We start from the raw sequence: 16,189 nt of genomic DNA on the forward strand, positions 1-16,189 counted from the left end.
TATGCTGTTGTATGCAAACATGTATCTATGAATATACACATGTAGGCCCCAAACACTTAAAGTGCATGCTTGGCCTTTCATAATAAATAAATGGAAAGATACGAAATAACTAGTTTAGAACTAAAATTCTGCACCATCTGTTTATAGACAGTGATGTACCCTGATACTTTGTTCCTATAAATTCGCTAGTAAACTGGGAATTAAAAAATTCTTGAAAGCATCTCTACTCCTTATTTGTATATGTTCTGATAAAAGACTGACTTTCTACATTTTGAAAAAAAATTGAATTAAAAATGAGACAATGCAACCCAAAAACTAGTAAGCTATCCTGGTTCAAATGATTGATGCAAATGATTCATAACAAGAGAAAAATCTTAGGGTATAGAGGAATTGAAAGTCTTTTTTTCCAAACAGCCAAACTTTTGGCTATCAAAATTATCAGTGTGCATCAGATGATAATCAGCTATTTTACCTTGAAAATAATGTGAGAAGTGAAGCTTTAGAAATGTCAAGTAACCAAACAAGTATGTGCAGAAATTAACTTTTTTTTATTATATATCATATAATGTAGTAGTAAAGTTTGTTTGAAGTGCATGAATAAAAAGTTAGTGAAATTACAGGAGGAACAATCTATATAGCAATAATAGGTGCATTCCCTGTGCATCTGAAAGAAAAAAAAAAAGAGTTTTCACTCATTTTGGCCTAAAACTTAGTGTTCAGGTTCCCAGGATTCTGACATCAGAACCCGGATAACGCTGATTAGAACCATAGGGGCTTTACAATAAAAGCTAAAATATTGACCATATGATGGCAAAAAGTCTTATTTTGTGGTTAACTTATTCTCTTCTAGCTACTCTCTGATGAAGTTGGTGGCGCTGTGGAAGAGGACCGCCGCCTCCTGGACGAGGACCGGGACCGCTCAGCATTGTAGGTGACATGCTTGTCATAGCTCTCCATCTGAGCCTCAATGAAATCTCTCTGCTGCTGCCTGATGGTCTGGCTTATGAGCCCAGGGAGGGCGTGGATGCTACCAATCAAAGTCTCTAATTTTGTTTCCAGGGTAACAATCCTCTTCTCGAAGTCTTCACTCCTTTCGTTTAAGTCAGAAATCATATCATACATGATATTCTGGGTCTGAAAAACAGGAATGAGAAGGTTAATTATACTTACCCTGAACACAAACTGTCCACCTCTCAGAGGTTTAGCTCCAGTCTCTTGCTGGTGGCATTCAGTATAACAGGGGTGTCAGCAAACTGAACAGCTCATCTTGCAAAGTCAATTCATTGTATCTGTTCAATGCTAGGATTTATAACAGAAATATAAGATCTTTGGTTCAGTTGTAGAAAATGTGGAGCAGGTACTGCTACTGGTGGTATGCCCAATGATTGTAGGAGGTATCAGGATAGACAAAAACATTTCAATTTAATATATATATGTATGTTAAAGGTTGTCACAAAGGTTAGTACACATCAAATTCATTTTGCAACACATAACATTAGGGCAGGGGTAATTTTTTAAAAATGGGCAGAATCAGTATTGAGATGTAGCAGAAATGTTGAGGGTAAAATATAAATGAAGTTTAGGATTAACTGGTTTTACAATTTTGTAATTTAAAGCAATAAATTCCTAAATATTGTTTGTTATCCTTTGTTTCAAATTATAGGCCTCTCTCCATTGGGTCAAATGGAAATTTTACAGATAATTGAGAGAATATTAGTTGAGGGAGATACTAAAGTTACCAGTCTACCTTGTTGGCTGTAGCTCTGACCTACTGGCTAAGGTTTAATCAAAGCTAAGTGGTTAAAATAGGAAAATGTTTCTGGATTCCTAGTGAACCTTGAAATTGACTGTCTTGATCACAGGATATCCATAACTCGGATTTCTAGGTATATTTCCTGAGTAGCCAAAAGACAAAGAGAAAGGACTGATCAGCTCAGAGCTAGAAAGGGGAAAGGCTAGTGAAGGGGAAGAAAAGGTTTTAATCTTAGTTTAGTGCAGACTTTCCCAAGTCTGAGATTCCTTCATTTAAGCTGTCCTTCCTTCTACTTCATTTTTCTTCTATCATATGCTCTTCTTCTGCTTGACAATCTTTTAAAGATGGTAAATGAACTGATAAGGGAGTTATCATTCAGAATATAGGCACCTTGTTTCAGTTTGATCAGAGACATAGTGCATACACTTAATTTTACTACACAGTCTTGAGAATATGTGAACAGCATCCATTCATTTACAAAAATACTGAGCCTTTATGGTACGTACAGTCCTGTGGTCATAATAAGTACATTAATAAAGAGCATCTTGCCTCACAGTGGTACTCTTGAAGTAAAATTACATCTCTGCATCATATTCCAATGTGGTCTGTTCATTTTTCCATAAAAATATCCATTAAAAATCATTTAACCTAGGAGTGAAGGAGCTTGCCCATCTTTTTTTCATATGTCCAAGTAACAGCCACATTTATACACATTAATCGAGGATGTCTTCATACCTTATATATGTGTGCTGTCCAGTTTATATGCATGATATATGCTCTCCTAGGGTAAATCATCAAATACTTAGCATCTTCATCTAGTATGTGGTACTGATATACATTGAAATGAATGTAATTTAGATGCATTGTTTAATGAGACTAGAACAAATACTTGTAATTTTTATGGATTATACTTGAGGCTTTAGTAAAATCATGGCTGATTTCTCAAACAAAAAAACAGTTTGTAAGATGCAACTAAGAGTTGTCTCTTTCAAAGCATTTGGGTAAAAGGCTGAACAATTATATAAATGCTATTCTAATACCACCTTTAGAAGTCAACCAGGAAAATGCAATGTTTTGATTGCTGACAAATATTTGTGTTTTAAGGATGGGTTTTATGTGGGGAGAAACAACCAGAAATTGATCAGATAAATGTTGCAAATAAGGTAGTATAATTTGGAAACCGTTAATACACTTTTTAAAAAGTGGTATGATTTTGAAATAATGAAATGGAGAAAGAACCATAAAAAAAGATCACTTTGGGGTGATAACTTTCATTTTAGGATGTAATTTCTGGTATCTTTTATTTTTTTATTTTTTATTATTTTTTTGAGATGGAGTCTCGCTCTGTCGCCCAGGCTGGAGTGCAGTGGCCGGATCTCAGCTCACTGCAAGCTCCGCCTCCCGGGTTCACGCCATTCTCCTGCCTCAGCCTCTCGAGTAGCTGGGACTACAGGCGCCCGCTACCTCACCCAGCTAGTTTTTTGTATTTTTTAGTAGAGACGGGGTTTCACTGGGTTAGCCAGGATGGTCTCGATCTCCTGACCTTGTGATCCACCCGTCTCGGCCTCCCAAAGTGCTGGGATTACAGGTGGTATCTTTTATTTTTATTTCAACTTTGCTTTCTTTTGAGTTTGCTTAAAATACATAGAACAAAATTTAATTGATGAGTCCTATTCATTCCTGAATATCACACTCACACCTCAGATGCAGTTCTGCTCTTATTGGGATGAGATTTACATGCAAATAAAAATCTCACAGGTATTGTCTCCTATTCCACTTAAGCTTCTTATGGTACTTCCAAATCACTGTAACTAGGAATACTTTCAGAATGGGGTTGAATAACGTAACAGGGAAAGAGTACATTAAATGAGAGTTAAAGAAACATTCTTTTAAGTTGGACCATCATTTTAGGGTGCTTGGTTGGTTTGATTTACTAATTAAATTTGGGTTGGGATCCTCTTGAAACATGAATGATTAGTGACTGTGCAGTGGCTGATTTCAACAGATGCAACTATGAGGGCTAAGCACCTCAGACTTACCTTTGCCAAGTCCACCAAGGTGTTTGCTTGGTCATTCAGTTTCCTCTGCTCCATTTTTACACTTCTTAATCTAAAAGACAGAATCTGATATCAGAAAGGTTCCCTTCTTTCTACAGCAATCTTATGCCTTCCAAAGAGCATGCACAAAATTGACAAGAGCAAATAACTGCATGGACAATGCCTTGAATATTTGGGGTAAGTCCAAACTGGTTATGTGTCTGGTTCAATGAGAAGCATGCTTCCCCAACACCGCAAAAAAGAAAGGAGAGAGACAGCAATAGATGACATGTCCTTAGGACAACTATTTACCAGGTAAAGTTGGATTCAGAAAGACTCATAAGGATTTAACCATATGAGAAAAAGCCAAAACATTCCTTAAAGCCCCAGTATCATGACAAATAGACATAGGAAGAAATAAGCAAAGCAACTGGAATTTCATCGATGTTGGAGCAATGAGCACCTTCCTATGCCTACATGACTAGATACAGGTATTAGCCCTGTTTAGTCTGAAATGGATTGGGTTAGGTATTTGAACCTGATGAAAACACAGTGATAAGTGAGATTCTTATTAACAAAAAAAAAAAACTTTTATTCAACCAGCAGCAATATAACACAAAACACAAAATTATTATCTTTTTCTTCACTGTATTTCATTTAACTTTTATCTTGAAGTGCCATTAAATTTGAAGGGAGGCCAGACCATTTCCTAGGAAATTTTCCCTTAATTTTCAGGGTAGATAAAAGTCAGAGGACAATTATAGTATCTGGCAGATGGAGTCTCTACTTGTAAGATTATGTTTAGCTACTGTTAAATATCATTGTATGTACCTGATGAGGAGTCAATTAAGAGTCAAAAAATGGTATTAGGAAACATTTTTAAGTAAGAACTCTGCTATTCTTTATTTACTATATTATTTTTCAACAAATATTTATTCAGTGTTGACTGTGTACCAAGAAAGATTTTCCAATAAGACAAATGTGGTTTATTGTTCCTTAAGCTAACAACTAAAAGCTTTTTCCCAAAAGAGAAGTAGGTTCTTCTAAACTATTTAATGAAAACAAACAAACAAACAGTCATGCCAATCTTATTTTACTTTGATGACAAGTCATTTTACAAAGTATAGTTTTAATGCTAGAGAGAGTATTTTGTATTATTTTTCAATTGAAATGAAAGGTAATTATGTAGAAGGAATAAAAACTCACAGGGCAAGATTTTACTGCCAGGGAGATTTCTGTAATATGTTCATAATGTTCAGTGATTTTGTTCTGAAACTAGGATATCCAATATGTCACCAAATCTGCTCTACAGTGAAGATGCAGTGCCTTCTGCCAGTAAGTTTAGCGGACACCTACCTACAACACGATCTTTACCAATCTACAACAGTTGAAGGTTATAACTTCTCATTGCGACTATTGTTTATTAGAACACTGGAACAAAGTTAACTGGCTCCTTTTTATGCTATTATAGAGATGGAATATGTCCTAGTCTAAAATAAATTTACAAGCATGTATTTAGATCCAATATATTGTTGAGAAAAATTTCCCTCAGTAATTAATAGGGTTACAATTTTTGATGTGTGCCTTTGAAAAACAGGCAACTACCCCCACCCTATACCTCCTAAAAAGAACACTTAGACATCTATGGGTCATTACACAGAAGTGTACTAAAGAAAGAGCAATGTACAACAGTGGATTCCATCCTCACTGACTCTAACTGGACCTTTAGTTTCCTCACATATGAATTGAAGTGTGTTAGATTAGAACAATGTTTCTGCACTGCTGGATTCATACCAACAGAGGTATCCTAGATGACTTTAAGTGATACTTAAGATGGAAAACAGTTATTCCTTTCAGTTCTCTTCTAATTCTTCATTACCGCAAGAAAAATGTCACAGGCTGGTCCCACTCTGTCTTTGTCTCCTCACACCTGCTTTTTTTTTTTTTAAAAAAAGCAGAATCTCAGCTCAGAGCTTTCTGCAGGCAACAGCCTATGGCTAGAATTCAATACCAGTATTCCAACTATCAATTGACAATTACCTTTACCTTTCTTCGTAATATTTTTAATCCATTTGTATAAAAATGGATTAAAATTTCTATAAAGGAATTTGTATAAAGTTTCATTTTCAAATTTAAGTTGTAGTATTGGTGGCACAGAAATGACGGAAGTTTGGGCTCTGGACCAGATGCCTCCAGCAAGTAATGAGTACAGAGAAAGTCCTGAATTCTACAAGTCAGATTAGAACAGCCAGTGGCAGTTTCTTATCTTAAGTGGGTACTTCATCTTGGAAACAACGGGGCCGAATTTACTTCTCTTGGATTACTATACTATGTCTGACAGTAGAATTTTGCCCATTTTATTTTCTACGAATCTGGAAAGCTGACATAGAGTAGCCCTATTCGATTGGAATTCCTTTAGCTTCCAGAAATCATCTTGTCTTGTTGTTTGTTTCTTACACTGCCTGTAATGTAGGAGAGCTGATAGAAAAAGCCTGCTCAAGCTGCAGCTGCCAGAATAAAAGGTAACATGCAGATGTGTATTACACTTTTTTCCCCCCAAAAAAGAAGAATAAGAAACATATGTTGATTTCTTCCTTGTGAACTTCACTTATCACAGGAAAATATCATGATTTTGGATCACATTTCCATAGCAGCAATCAGACTACTAAAATTCACAAATAAAGGATCTGCTGGGTGCATGCAGCCAGTAGAAAATTCTGCAAATGTTGAAAGGAGCGGCTCACACAACTTACTTCCGAGCTCTATTTTCATTTTGTTGAAATAAAAAGACAAAACAAAAGAAAAGAAACTGTAAAATATTCTGGAACAAAATAACACAATGTGGTGTTCAGTTGTGCACAGGGGGCTCGATTCATTAGCTGGAAGATCCTGTTATGGTTCTGCAGGATTTTGACATATTGGCCAAAGAGAAACACTATTCCATTATCCTTCTTCATTGCTACTATACTTTCCCATCTGAAAGCACTCAGCTTCCTCCTGAATAAGAGTTCAGAAGGAAGAGCATGCATAAAGTCATCATGGCCTCTTGATATTTGATGTTCAAGTCAACAACAAGAAATATTTTTGCCTAATATGAATGGGATATGGTTAAAAGAACAATATTTGAAACAAAGGCATTATAATTGTTTTTTTTGTCGGGGAGTACATCTTTTCCAAATTAGGACAACTCGGAAGCCTGGGGTTTCTGAAAGGCAGGTAATCCAACTCTCATGATATACAAATCAAGTAGATTGGATTTCTTGGCTCTGAAACAAATTCATGTTGGTCCATAGTTGAAATAAAAGAATGATAAACTTTAAAGGTAAGGTTGCTATCAGAAAAAGGGTTAAAAGTTAAGAGAAAGAGAACACTTCATGGCACTAAGTGACAATCTAAAAAGAAAATTACTGAAAAGAGGGCACAGGCCTGGACGGTTCAGCATCCAACAGAGGATAGAGAGGCTATGAAGTTTGGAAAAGAGAAACAGAGTTGAGACAGCAGGGACTGGTAGAAGCAGAGAGCTGCTGAAAAAGCACTCAGGACAAATCAGAGAGTAGGGGAGGCCAGGAGTGATCTATCGAATGAATTTTAACATTTTTCTTCAGCTAGTAAGGTCTGATTGTACCCAGTGCCGACAGATAAGGCTGAGGGTCTCAATGGATCTGCACAGTGGGCAATGGAAGCCTTGCCCGTAGGAATCGAGCCCTATGTGCTTTCCCTATGACTTCACTCCCTAACTTCCAACACTAAGCTAAAATGAAAGGTAAGTATGCATGATTAGAATGATCTAGCCAAACAAAGCTTGTATGAATAAACATAGTTACACTTTTACAAAGTATAAATGTCCCCCACCTCAACGGAAACCCGGTAACCCCTAGAAAAATTTATAAAGCAATTCAGAGCATTTCTGAGTTGCCTGAAGCTTATCTGCTTTAGAAGTACACATTGCTACAGAAGAAACAGAATAAGAAATGTCTGACAGAAGCAGAAAAATCACAAGTAGCTTCCTCTGTCATTCTGTCCAAATACAGTATGCTAAGAGACCCCGTGCAAGCGACTCCACAGTACCCACCCTTAAGAAAGGGCTGACATGCCTTGTAGGGTGCATTTGCAACTTGCTTAGTGACAGTTTTTAAGCTTCCCCAGATACTTTTTTTTGTAATATTTTAATGTAAAAATGTAATAACCTACAGCAAAGTTGAAAGCATTTTACAGTAAAAACCCCTAAATTCTCCCCCAGGCTTTTGAATGTGAATGTATTCTGAACATAATAGTCCAGAACAGTCTTATAAGATGTATATACGAATTCCCACTGCACATGGCTACAAAACCGTATTACAAAAACTATCACAGCATTTTTTTGGATTTGTTGTTATATGAAAAATTATTAAAGGTAAATTACATGTAATTTTCTATTTGATAGGTCAGACTGACAGGAAAGGACCCAGATAAGATCCTGGAGGCAATGGAATGTGTGGCTGCTCAACACATAGACCGACCACACTTGCTTACTGCCGTGTCATCTCACACCCTTCCGCCCTGGACATACATATCTTCTCACATGCACTAAGGTAAGGTTTCTTTTTAACATACTAAATAGAGATTAATATCAAAATATTAAAGGTACAAAAATGATTTTGCCATGGTATGGCCTGTGGACCTCCTGTATGAATGTCGGGGTTACTGTGTAGTATGGTTTTAGCAGGGGAAGATCACTGTAATAGGAGAGTTGTGCGAGATGAGTCCCTTGAGGAAGATGCCTGTTCGACAGGAAAATAGGTTGAGGAACATGGAGGCAAAAGCTCAGCATCTCTGGGTGGGGCGGCAGGAAGCGTTCTCATTCTCTTCAATCTAAACTTCAAGGAATCAAGATGTCTAGGCAAGTGCTCCTGGGTGGTGGTTCTGGATTATAAGTGTAACTGTAAGGTCTACAGCAAGTTCCCTCTTGTGAGTTGGATGGAGTATAATGTTCCTTTCTGTGTTTTTCCTTATTTTAAGAGTATTATTTGAAAACTACAGCCTTGTGTTTTCCTTACAAAGGGAGAAAAACCATAGTGGTGTGTCAAGGCACTGAGCTACAGAGGAAAGAGCATCACTATCTTAGGAAAGTGTGTTAGTAAAGCTGGGGAAAGAGCATGAGTGAGTAGCAATGAAGGCCAGATACTCTACCATATGTGCAGAGCCTGCCTCTACTATAAATCTCAGGATACTTGAGTTTTAATTTCTGTGGAAGTATGAATCTGTCCATAATTACATATTCTACATTTTTAGTGATACCTATTTAAGCAGGGCAGTTCAATGGACAGGTTTTGTATTCTAGGGTAGAAGATGAATGCTTAGTAATTTCCTACAAAATGTTAGTGGTACCGTATTACATATGAATTACCTGAACATGCAAAATAAAAATTGCAGCCTCTGAGTTTTCTTGTCTGTTATACTAGTTGGCTCTGAGAGACAAATCTCAATGGATAGCCAAAGCATCTTGTATTTACCCACCTTTCCATTATTACCCTGGTAGGTTTCATAAGGAAAGCCACTGTTCTGAGCCACAAATGTGACCGTATCTGCTCTTCTCCATACAGAAATGGTATTAAGAGCAAGTCTGCATGGCATGACAATCGATACCCACATGAATAATACTTACAGTAAGGATGCTGCCAGCCTGGAGGAGAAAGACCCTGTGCTTTAAAATTATCAATGCATCTTACTAGATGTAGATTGTTACTTTAAAAGTCTATGTTAATTATATAACAATGGAACAGCACAAAGGACTTAAACAATAGTGGTTTGGATAAAGTTAAAATAATGATAAGAGAGTAAAAGGTCTACACAAACTAGAACATTTAAAATGAACACAGCAAAATTTCTGATTAAAAACTAATTTAAAATTCAAGTATTAAATCAGTTATATGCACTACATTCATATAAATATGTTTGAAGCTATGTTTAGAAAATAAAGCTAAAAATATCCTAAAGCAAACTATCTGAATAAATAGGTTAAATTAAGAAACACCATCTTAGCAGAAGTTATTCTAAAGAGAAACTGAGAAGACATTTTAATTAATATTCTAGTACTAATAAGTGATTTTTAACCATTAAAGGGACTGAGGTTATTCTCAGGATCTTACTGTGGAATGATTAAATTTGCCATATAACATCTTCTGGAAGCAAACATGACAATGTTTTCTTTTTTCTTTCCTTATGGAAACAAGAACAACCAAGTGCAAAAATTGAAAGCCAAGGACACAAAAGCAGGATAAAAATGAAAAATGATACTTACTGATGAATAGCTTGCAAGAATTTTCGTTGATGTTTTCTTACTTTTGCATGATCTATCTTTTTTACTAGCTTTGTATTTTTGTAAATTAGCCATGTTTCCCTGAGTACATTGGCAGCTGCATTTTTTACCTGTTAAGAGAACAAACAAAGCAGTTGATAAATTCCAGAGCAGAATCCTTTGTAACTTTGCTGGGGGTCATAGTCTTCATCCCAAGGATCATTGTGAGCTGTAGCTTCATTTAGTAACTATGACTCAAAATACTATTTTTCTTGAATCTATGTCTTTTTAGAAGTACCTGTATCTGCCTGGGAACAACACTTAAATTGAAATAGAGAGATACTACCACTTTCTTTCTGCAGTAAATTCTATCCTACTCCTTCAGAAAACTTCTTTTTTATTCAATTTTTTTTTTTTTTTTAAATCAAGAGGTGTTGAGTTCTCCACTGTGTATTGCAATTCTTGTCTCCATGTTCTTCCTTTCCCTGGAGAAAGACAAAATGCCATGAGGCCAAGGTTAATCCTGTCCTTTGCAAACCCAATCAATATTACCAATCAAATATTGGTATTTCTGGCTGTGTACTACTGGAAAGGCATGTTTCCAGTGCTGAATGTATAAGTACACCCAGAACTGATAGCCTCCCAGAGTGACTTAGCAATTTGTATGCTTGTTAGCACACTTTAATTAACTGACAGAGTCTGTGTTATGATTTTGTTGGAAATTTAGGTACACTGCATTTCAAATGGATGGGAAAGATGAAATGGGTGAAAGCATTGCAGTAACATTGCCAAGACCTACAGCAGCTGATGAAAGGCATGGATACTTAATCCAATCAGTTGCTTTCTTGATCAAAGTCTTCAGCAAATCCTGGGAGCTGATAAAGGGCCAGCAAGGGCAGATTCTGTCTTCTTCTTTGCTCACACTATGGGATCTGATGACCCACAGCTTTCACTTGGGCTTTTGGATTACTTACTATAAGAAGTCGTTCCATTTAATTCTTTTGAGTAATGGATAAAGGATATTTCACAAAGAGAGTCACAGGTTACTGGGATGCTAGGTGGAGGAAGGTAACTTTTTAAGAAAGGCAATGTAGTGGGGAAGACAAAACAATGAGCTGAGATTGATAACTGGGTTCTAAGTACTTGACTTTGTACTAACCAAGTCAGGTTGAAGTGATTAGCTAACATCATAGGACTTCGGTTTTCTTGAACATCAGCAAGTTAGAGATAATGAATATTAAAGTTCCCTCAATCATTAGATTTACAATAAGAATGAGCTTTAGAATTACACTAAACTGTGGGCCCAAGTTTGTATTTATATTTTTCACTTTAGCAAAGAAAACATCAGGTTTGGTAACTGATGGTGAATTCTTTTTCATGGAACTAAAAAGTTTTCTTTTTGAGCAAAATTATATTGCTGGGACCCATTTTAAGAAAATGAGTGGTCTTTTTACACTAAAGCTTCTTTTAGGAGTGACTGGTTTGTAATGCACTGCCTCTGGATATCCATTAGACTCTGTGCATGGAGAGAATCCTCAGACCAACAGAAAAATGATCAACACAGAAGCCAAGTGCCAGCAATGCGTATAAGTAACCACCACCATCCACAGTGAAGCTAAAAGGAGTTCAAGTCAATTCTTCGATCCATCTTCATACTTCCACTTCCTCAGACAGCAGGGAGAGCCACCTTTAGAAGCTTTTTGCATCTGATCCTCATGTCCTTTCCAAGGTAAGGAAATGGGTGCAGCATGAGTAGTCGTTATTTGAGGACCTTGCTTTTAAGGAGAGAGGAGTGGGAAGTGACTGGCCAGCAGTCTCTGGGGTTGGAATAGCCTTTCCCTGTGAGGAAAGAGAGAGTCTCAGATCTCTAAGCAACTATAGATACCTGGAAGATTGGCAAGGGGCCCTGACGGAGGCTCTCTCTCTGATTTTACCAGTCCAAGGCATAGAGGAGAAGCCTAGATCCCTGCCTGGTGAGGACGCTGGAAAACCAGGTAAGAACCCTGGGTAAAAACCAATGGGTCAGAAAAACAGCAATGGAACACAGCAGTGCGCAATGTAGACTTTGAGTATTAGACCTTTGTCAGATGGATAGACTGCAAAAATTTTCTCCCATTCTGTAGGTTGTCTGTTCACTTTGTCAATAGCTTCTTTTGCTGTGCAGAAACTCTTTAGTTTAATTAGATCCCAGTTGTCAATTTTTGCCTGTTGCAATTGCTTTTGGCATTTCTGTCATAAAATCTTTGCCTGTGACTATGTCCTGAATGGTACTGCCTAGATTTTCTCCTAGGGTTTTTATAGTTTTGGGTTTTACATTTAAGTATTTAATGCACCTTGGTTAATTTTTGTATAAGCTGTAAGGAAGGGATCCAGTTTCAATTTTCTGCATATAGCCAGCCAGATCTCCCAGCATCATTTATTAAATAGGGACTCCTTTCTGCATTGCTTGTTTTTGTCAGGTTTGCTGAAGATCAGATGGTTGTACATGTGTGGTCTTCATTTCTGTTCCATTGGTTTATGTGTCTGTTTTTGTACCAGTTTACCATGGTGTTTTAGTTACTGTAGCCCTAAAATATAGTTTGAAGTTGGGTAGCATGATGCCCCCAGCTTTGTTCTTTTTGCTTAGGATTGTCTTGGCAATTCCAACTCTTGTTTGGTTCCATGTAAATTTAAAAATAGTTTTTTTCTAAATCTGTGAAGAATGGCAATGGTAGTTTAATGGGAATAACATTGAAACTATTAAATTACTTTGGGCAGTATGGCTATTTTCATGATATTGATTCTTATCTATGAGCATGGAATGTTTCTCAATTTGTTTGTGTCCTTTCTGATTTCTTTGAGCACTGGTTTGTAGTTCTCCTTGAAGAGGTCCTTCACTTCCCTCGTTAACTGTATTCCTAGATATTTTATTCTTTTTGTAGCAATTGTGAATGGCAGTTCATTCATGATTTGGCTCTCTGCTTGCCTGTTGGTGGTATATAGGAATGCTAGCGATTTTTGCACACTGATTTTGTATCCTGAAATTTTTCTGAAGTTGTTTATCAGCTTAAGAAGTTTTTGGGTTGAGATGATGGGGTTTTCTAGATATAGGATCATGTCATCTGCAAAGGTAATTTGACTTCCTCTATTCCTATTTGAATACCCTTTCTTTCTTTCTCTTACCTGATTACCCTGGCCAGAACTTCCCATACTATGTTGAATAGGAGTGGTGAGAGAGGGCATCCTTGTCTTGTGCTGGTTTTCAAGGGGAATGCTTCTGGCTTTTGCCCATTATGATACTGGCAGTGGATTTGTCATAGATGGCTCTTATTATTTTGAGGTATGTTCCTTCAATACCTAGTTTATTGAGAGCATTTAACATGCAGGGATGTTGAATTTTTTCGATGGTCTTTTCTGCATCTATTGAGATAATTATGTGGGTTTTATGTTTAGTTCTGTTATTGTGATGAATCACATTTATTGATTTGCATATGTTGAACCAATCTTGGATCCCAGGGATGAAGCCAACTTGATCATGGTGGATAAGCCTTTTGATGTGTTGCTGAATTTGGTTTGCCAGTATTTTATTGAGGATTTTTTCATCAATCTTCATTAAGGATATTGACTAGAAGTTTTCTCTTTTTGTTTTATCTCTGCCAGGTTTTGGTATCAGGATGATGCTACTAGCCTCATAGAAGCAGTTAGGGAGCAATCCCTCCTTTGTGATTTTTTGGGATAGTTTCTGTAGAAATGGCACCAGCTCTTCTTTGTACCTCTGGTAGAATTCAGTTGTGAATGCATCTGGTCCTGTTGGTAGGCAATTTATTCCTGCCTCAATTTCAGAACTCATTATTGGTCTATTCAGGAATTCAATTTCTTCTTGGTTCGGTCTTGGGAGGGTATAGGTGTCCAGGAATTTATCCATTTCTTCTAGATTTTCTAGTTTATGTGCACAGAGGTGTTTAATAGCATTCTCTGATGATTGTGTTTCTGTGGGGTCAGTGGTGATATCTCCTTATCATTTCTGATAGTGTTTGACTCTTCGCTCTTTTCTTCTTTGTCTATCTAGTGGTCTATTTTAATTTTTTCAAAGAGCCAGCTCCTGGATTTGTTGATTTTTTTTTTGAAGGGTTATTTGTGTCTCTGTCTCCTTCAGTCCAGTTCTGATCTTGGTTATTTCTTGTCTTCTGCTATCTTTGGGATTTGTTTGTTCTTGGTTCTCCAGTTCTTTTAAGTTGAGATGTTAGGTTGTTAACTTGAGATCTTTCTGGCTTTTTAGTGTGGGGATTGAGTGCTATAAATTTCCCTCTTAACACTGCTTTAGCTGCATCCGAGAGATTCTGCTACGTTGTCTCTTTGTTCTCATTAGTTTCAAAGAACTTCTTGATTTCTGCCTTTAATTTCATTATTTACCCAAGAGTCATTCAGGAGAAGGCTGTTCAATTTGCATGTAGTTGTTGCTACGTTGTCTCTTTGTTCTCATTAGTTTCAAAGAACTTCTTGATTTCTGCCTGCCTTTAATTTCATTATTTACCCAAGAGTCATTCAGGAGAAGGCTGTTCAATTTGCATGTAGTTGTGTGGTTTTGAGTTAAATTCTTTTTTTTTCTTTTTTTGTTTTTGAGATGGAGTCTTGCTCTGTCGCCCAGTCTGGAGTGCAGTGGCCGGATCTCAGCTTACTACAAGCTCCGCCTCCCGGGTTTAGCCATTCTCCTGCCTCAGCCTCCTGAGTAGCTGGGACTACAGGCGCCCGCCACCTCGCCGGGCTAGTTTTTTGTATTTTTCAGTAGAGACAGGGTTTCACCGTGTTAGCCAGGATGGTCTCGATCTCCTGACCTTGTGATCCGCCCGTCTCGGCCTCCCAAAGTGCTGGGATTACAGGCTTAAGCCACCGTGCCCGGCCTTGAGTTAAATTCTTAATCTTGTGTTCTAATTTGATTGCATTGTAGTCTGAAACTGCTTGTTATGATTTCGGTTCTTTTGCATTTGGTGAGGAGTGTTGTACTTCTGATTATGTAATCAGTTTTACAGTAAATGCCACATGGTGATGAGAACAATGTGTATTCTGTTGCTATCAGGTCCACTTGATCCAAAGCTGAGTTCAGGTCCTGAATATCTCTGTTAATTTTCCATCTCAATTATCTGACTAACACTGACAGTGAGGTATTAAAGTCTCCTACTATTATTGTGTGGAAGTTGATGTCTCTTTGTAGGTCTCTAAGTACTTGCTTTATGAATCTGGGTGTTCCTGTATTGGGTACATATATATTTAGAATAGTTAGCTCTTTTGTTGAATTGAACCCTTTACCATTATGTAATGCTCTTCATCTTTTTTGATCTTTGTTGGTTTAAAGTCTGTTTTGTCAGGAAGTAGGATTTCAACCCCTGTTTTTTTTTTTGTTTTTTTTTTTTCTTTTTTTCTTACAGTTTCCATTTGGTTGGTAAATTTTCCTTCATCCCTTTATTTTGAGCCTATGTGTGTGTCTGCACATGAGAGAGTCTCTTGAAGACAGCATACTGATGGGTCTTGGCTCTATCCAGTTTGCCATTCTCTGTCTTTTAATTGGGGCATTTAGCCTACTTACATTGAAGGTTACTAGTGCTTTGTGTGAATTTGATCCTGCCATCATGATGCTAGCTGGTTACTTTGCAGACTTGCTTATTTGGTTGCTTCATAGTGTCAGTGGTCTGTGTACTTTGGTATGTTTTTGTAGTGGCTGGTAATGGCTTTTCCTTTCCATATTTAGTGCTTCCTTCAGGAGCTCTTGCAAGACAGGCCTGGTAATGATGAATTCCCTTAGCATTTGCTTGTCTGAAAAGGATCTTATTTCTCATTCACTTATGAAGCTTAGTTTGGCCAGATATGAAATTCTAGGTTGGAAATTCTTCAAGAATGTTGAATATGGGCCCCCAATCTCTTCTGGCTTGTAGGATTTCTGCTGAGGGGTCTACTGTTAGTCAGATGGGTTTTATTTATTTATTTATTTTCATAAATGATCTGGCCTTTCTCTCTGGCTTCCCTTATCATTTTTTCTTTCATTTTGACCTTGGAGAATCTGAAGATTTTGTGTCTTGGGGTAAACCTTCTTGTGGAGTACCTTACTGGGGATCCTCTGCATTTCCTGAATTTGAATGTTGGCCTGTC

The 16,189-nt window shown here is 37.2% G+C and overlaps 1 protein-coding gene across 3 annotated transcripts in view; it reads right to left on the bottom strand.

The window, feature by feature from the left end:
- Positions 1-529: 529 nt before the first annotated feature.
- KCNN2 (potassium calcium-activated channel subfamily N member 2) overlaps positions 530-16,189 on the bottom strand; it is a 137,424-nt gene continuing 121,764 nt past the window's right edge. For 2 of the 3 annotated variants that reach the window (XM_008014168.3, XM_073010752.1), the window contains 3 exons: positions 10,070-10,197; positions 3,793-3,862; positions 530-1,134 (listed from right to left, as the gene is read on the bottom strand). In XM_008014168.3, coding sequence (XP_008012359.1) covers positions 847-1,134; positions 3,793-3,862; positions 10,070-10,197 — 486 coding nt within the window. In that variant the 3' untranslated portion in view covers positions 530-846. The other variant, XM_008014169.3, reaches the window with a different exon arrangement.

The sequence above is a fragment of the Chlorocebus sabaeus genome, chromosome 23 (genome assembly GCF_047675955.1).
Source record: "Chlorocebus sabaeus isolate Y175 chromosome 23, mChlSab1.0.hap1, whole genome shotgun sequence".
Lineage (NCBI taxonomy): Eukaryota > Metazoa > Chordata > Mammalia > Primates > Cercopithecidae > Chlorocebus > Chlorocebus sabaeus.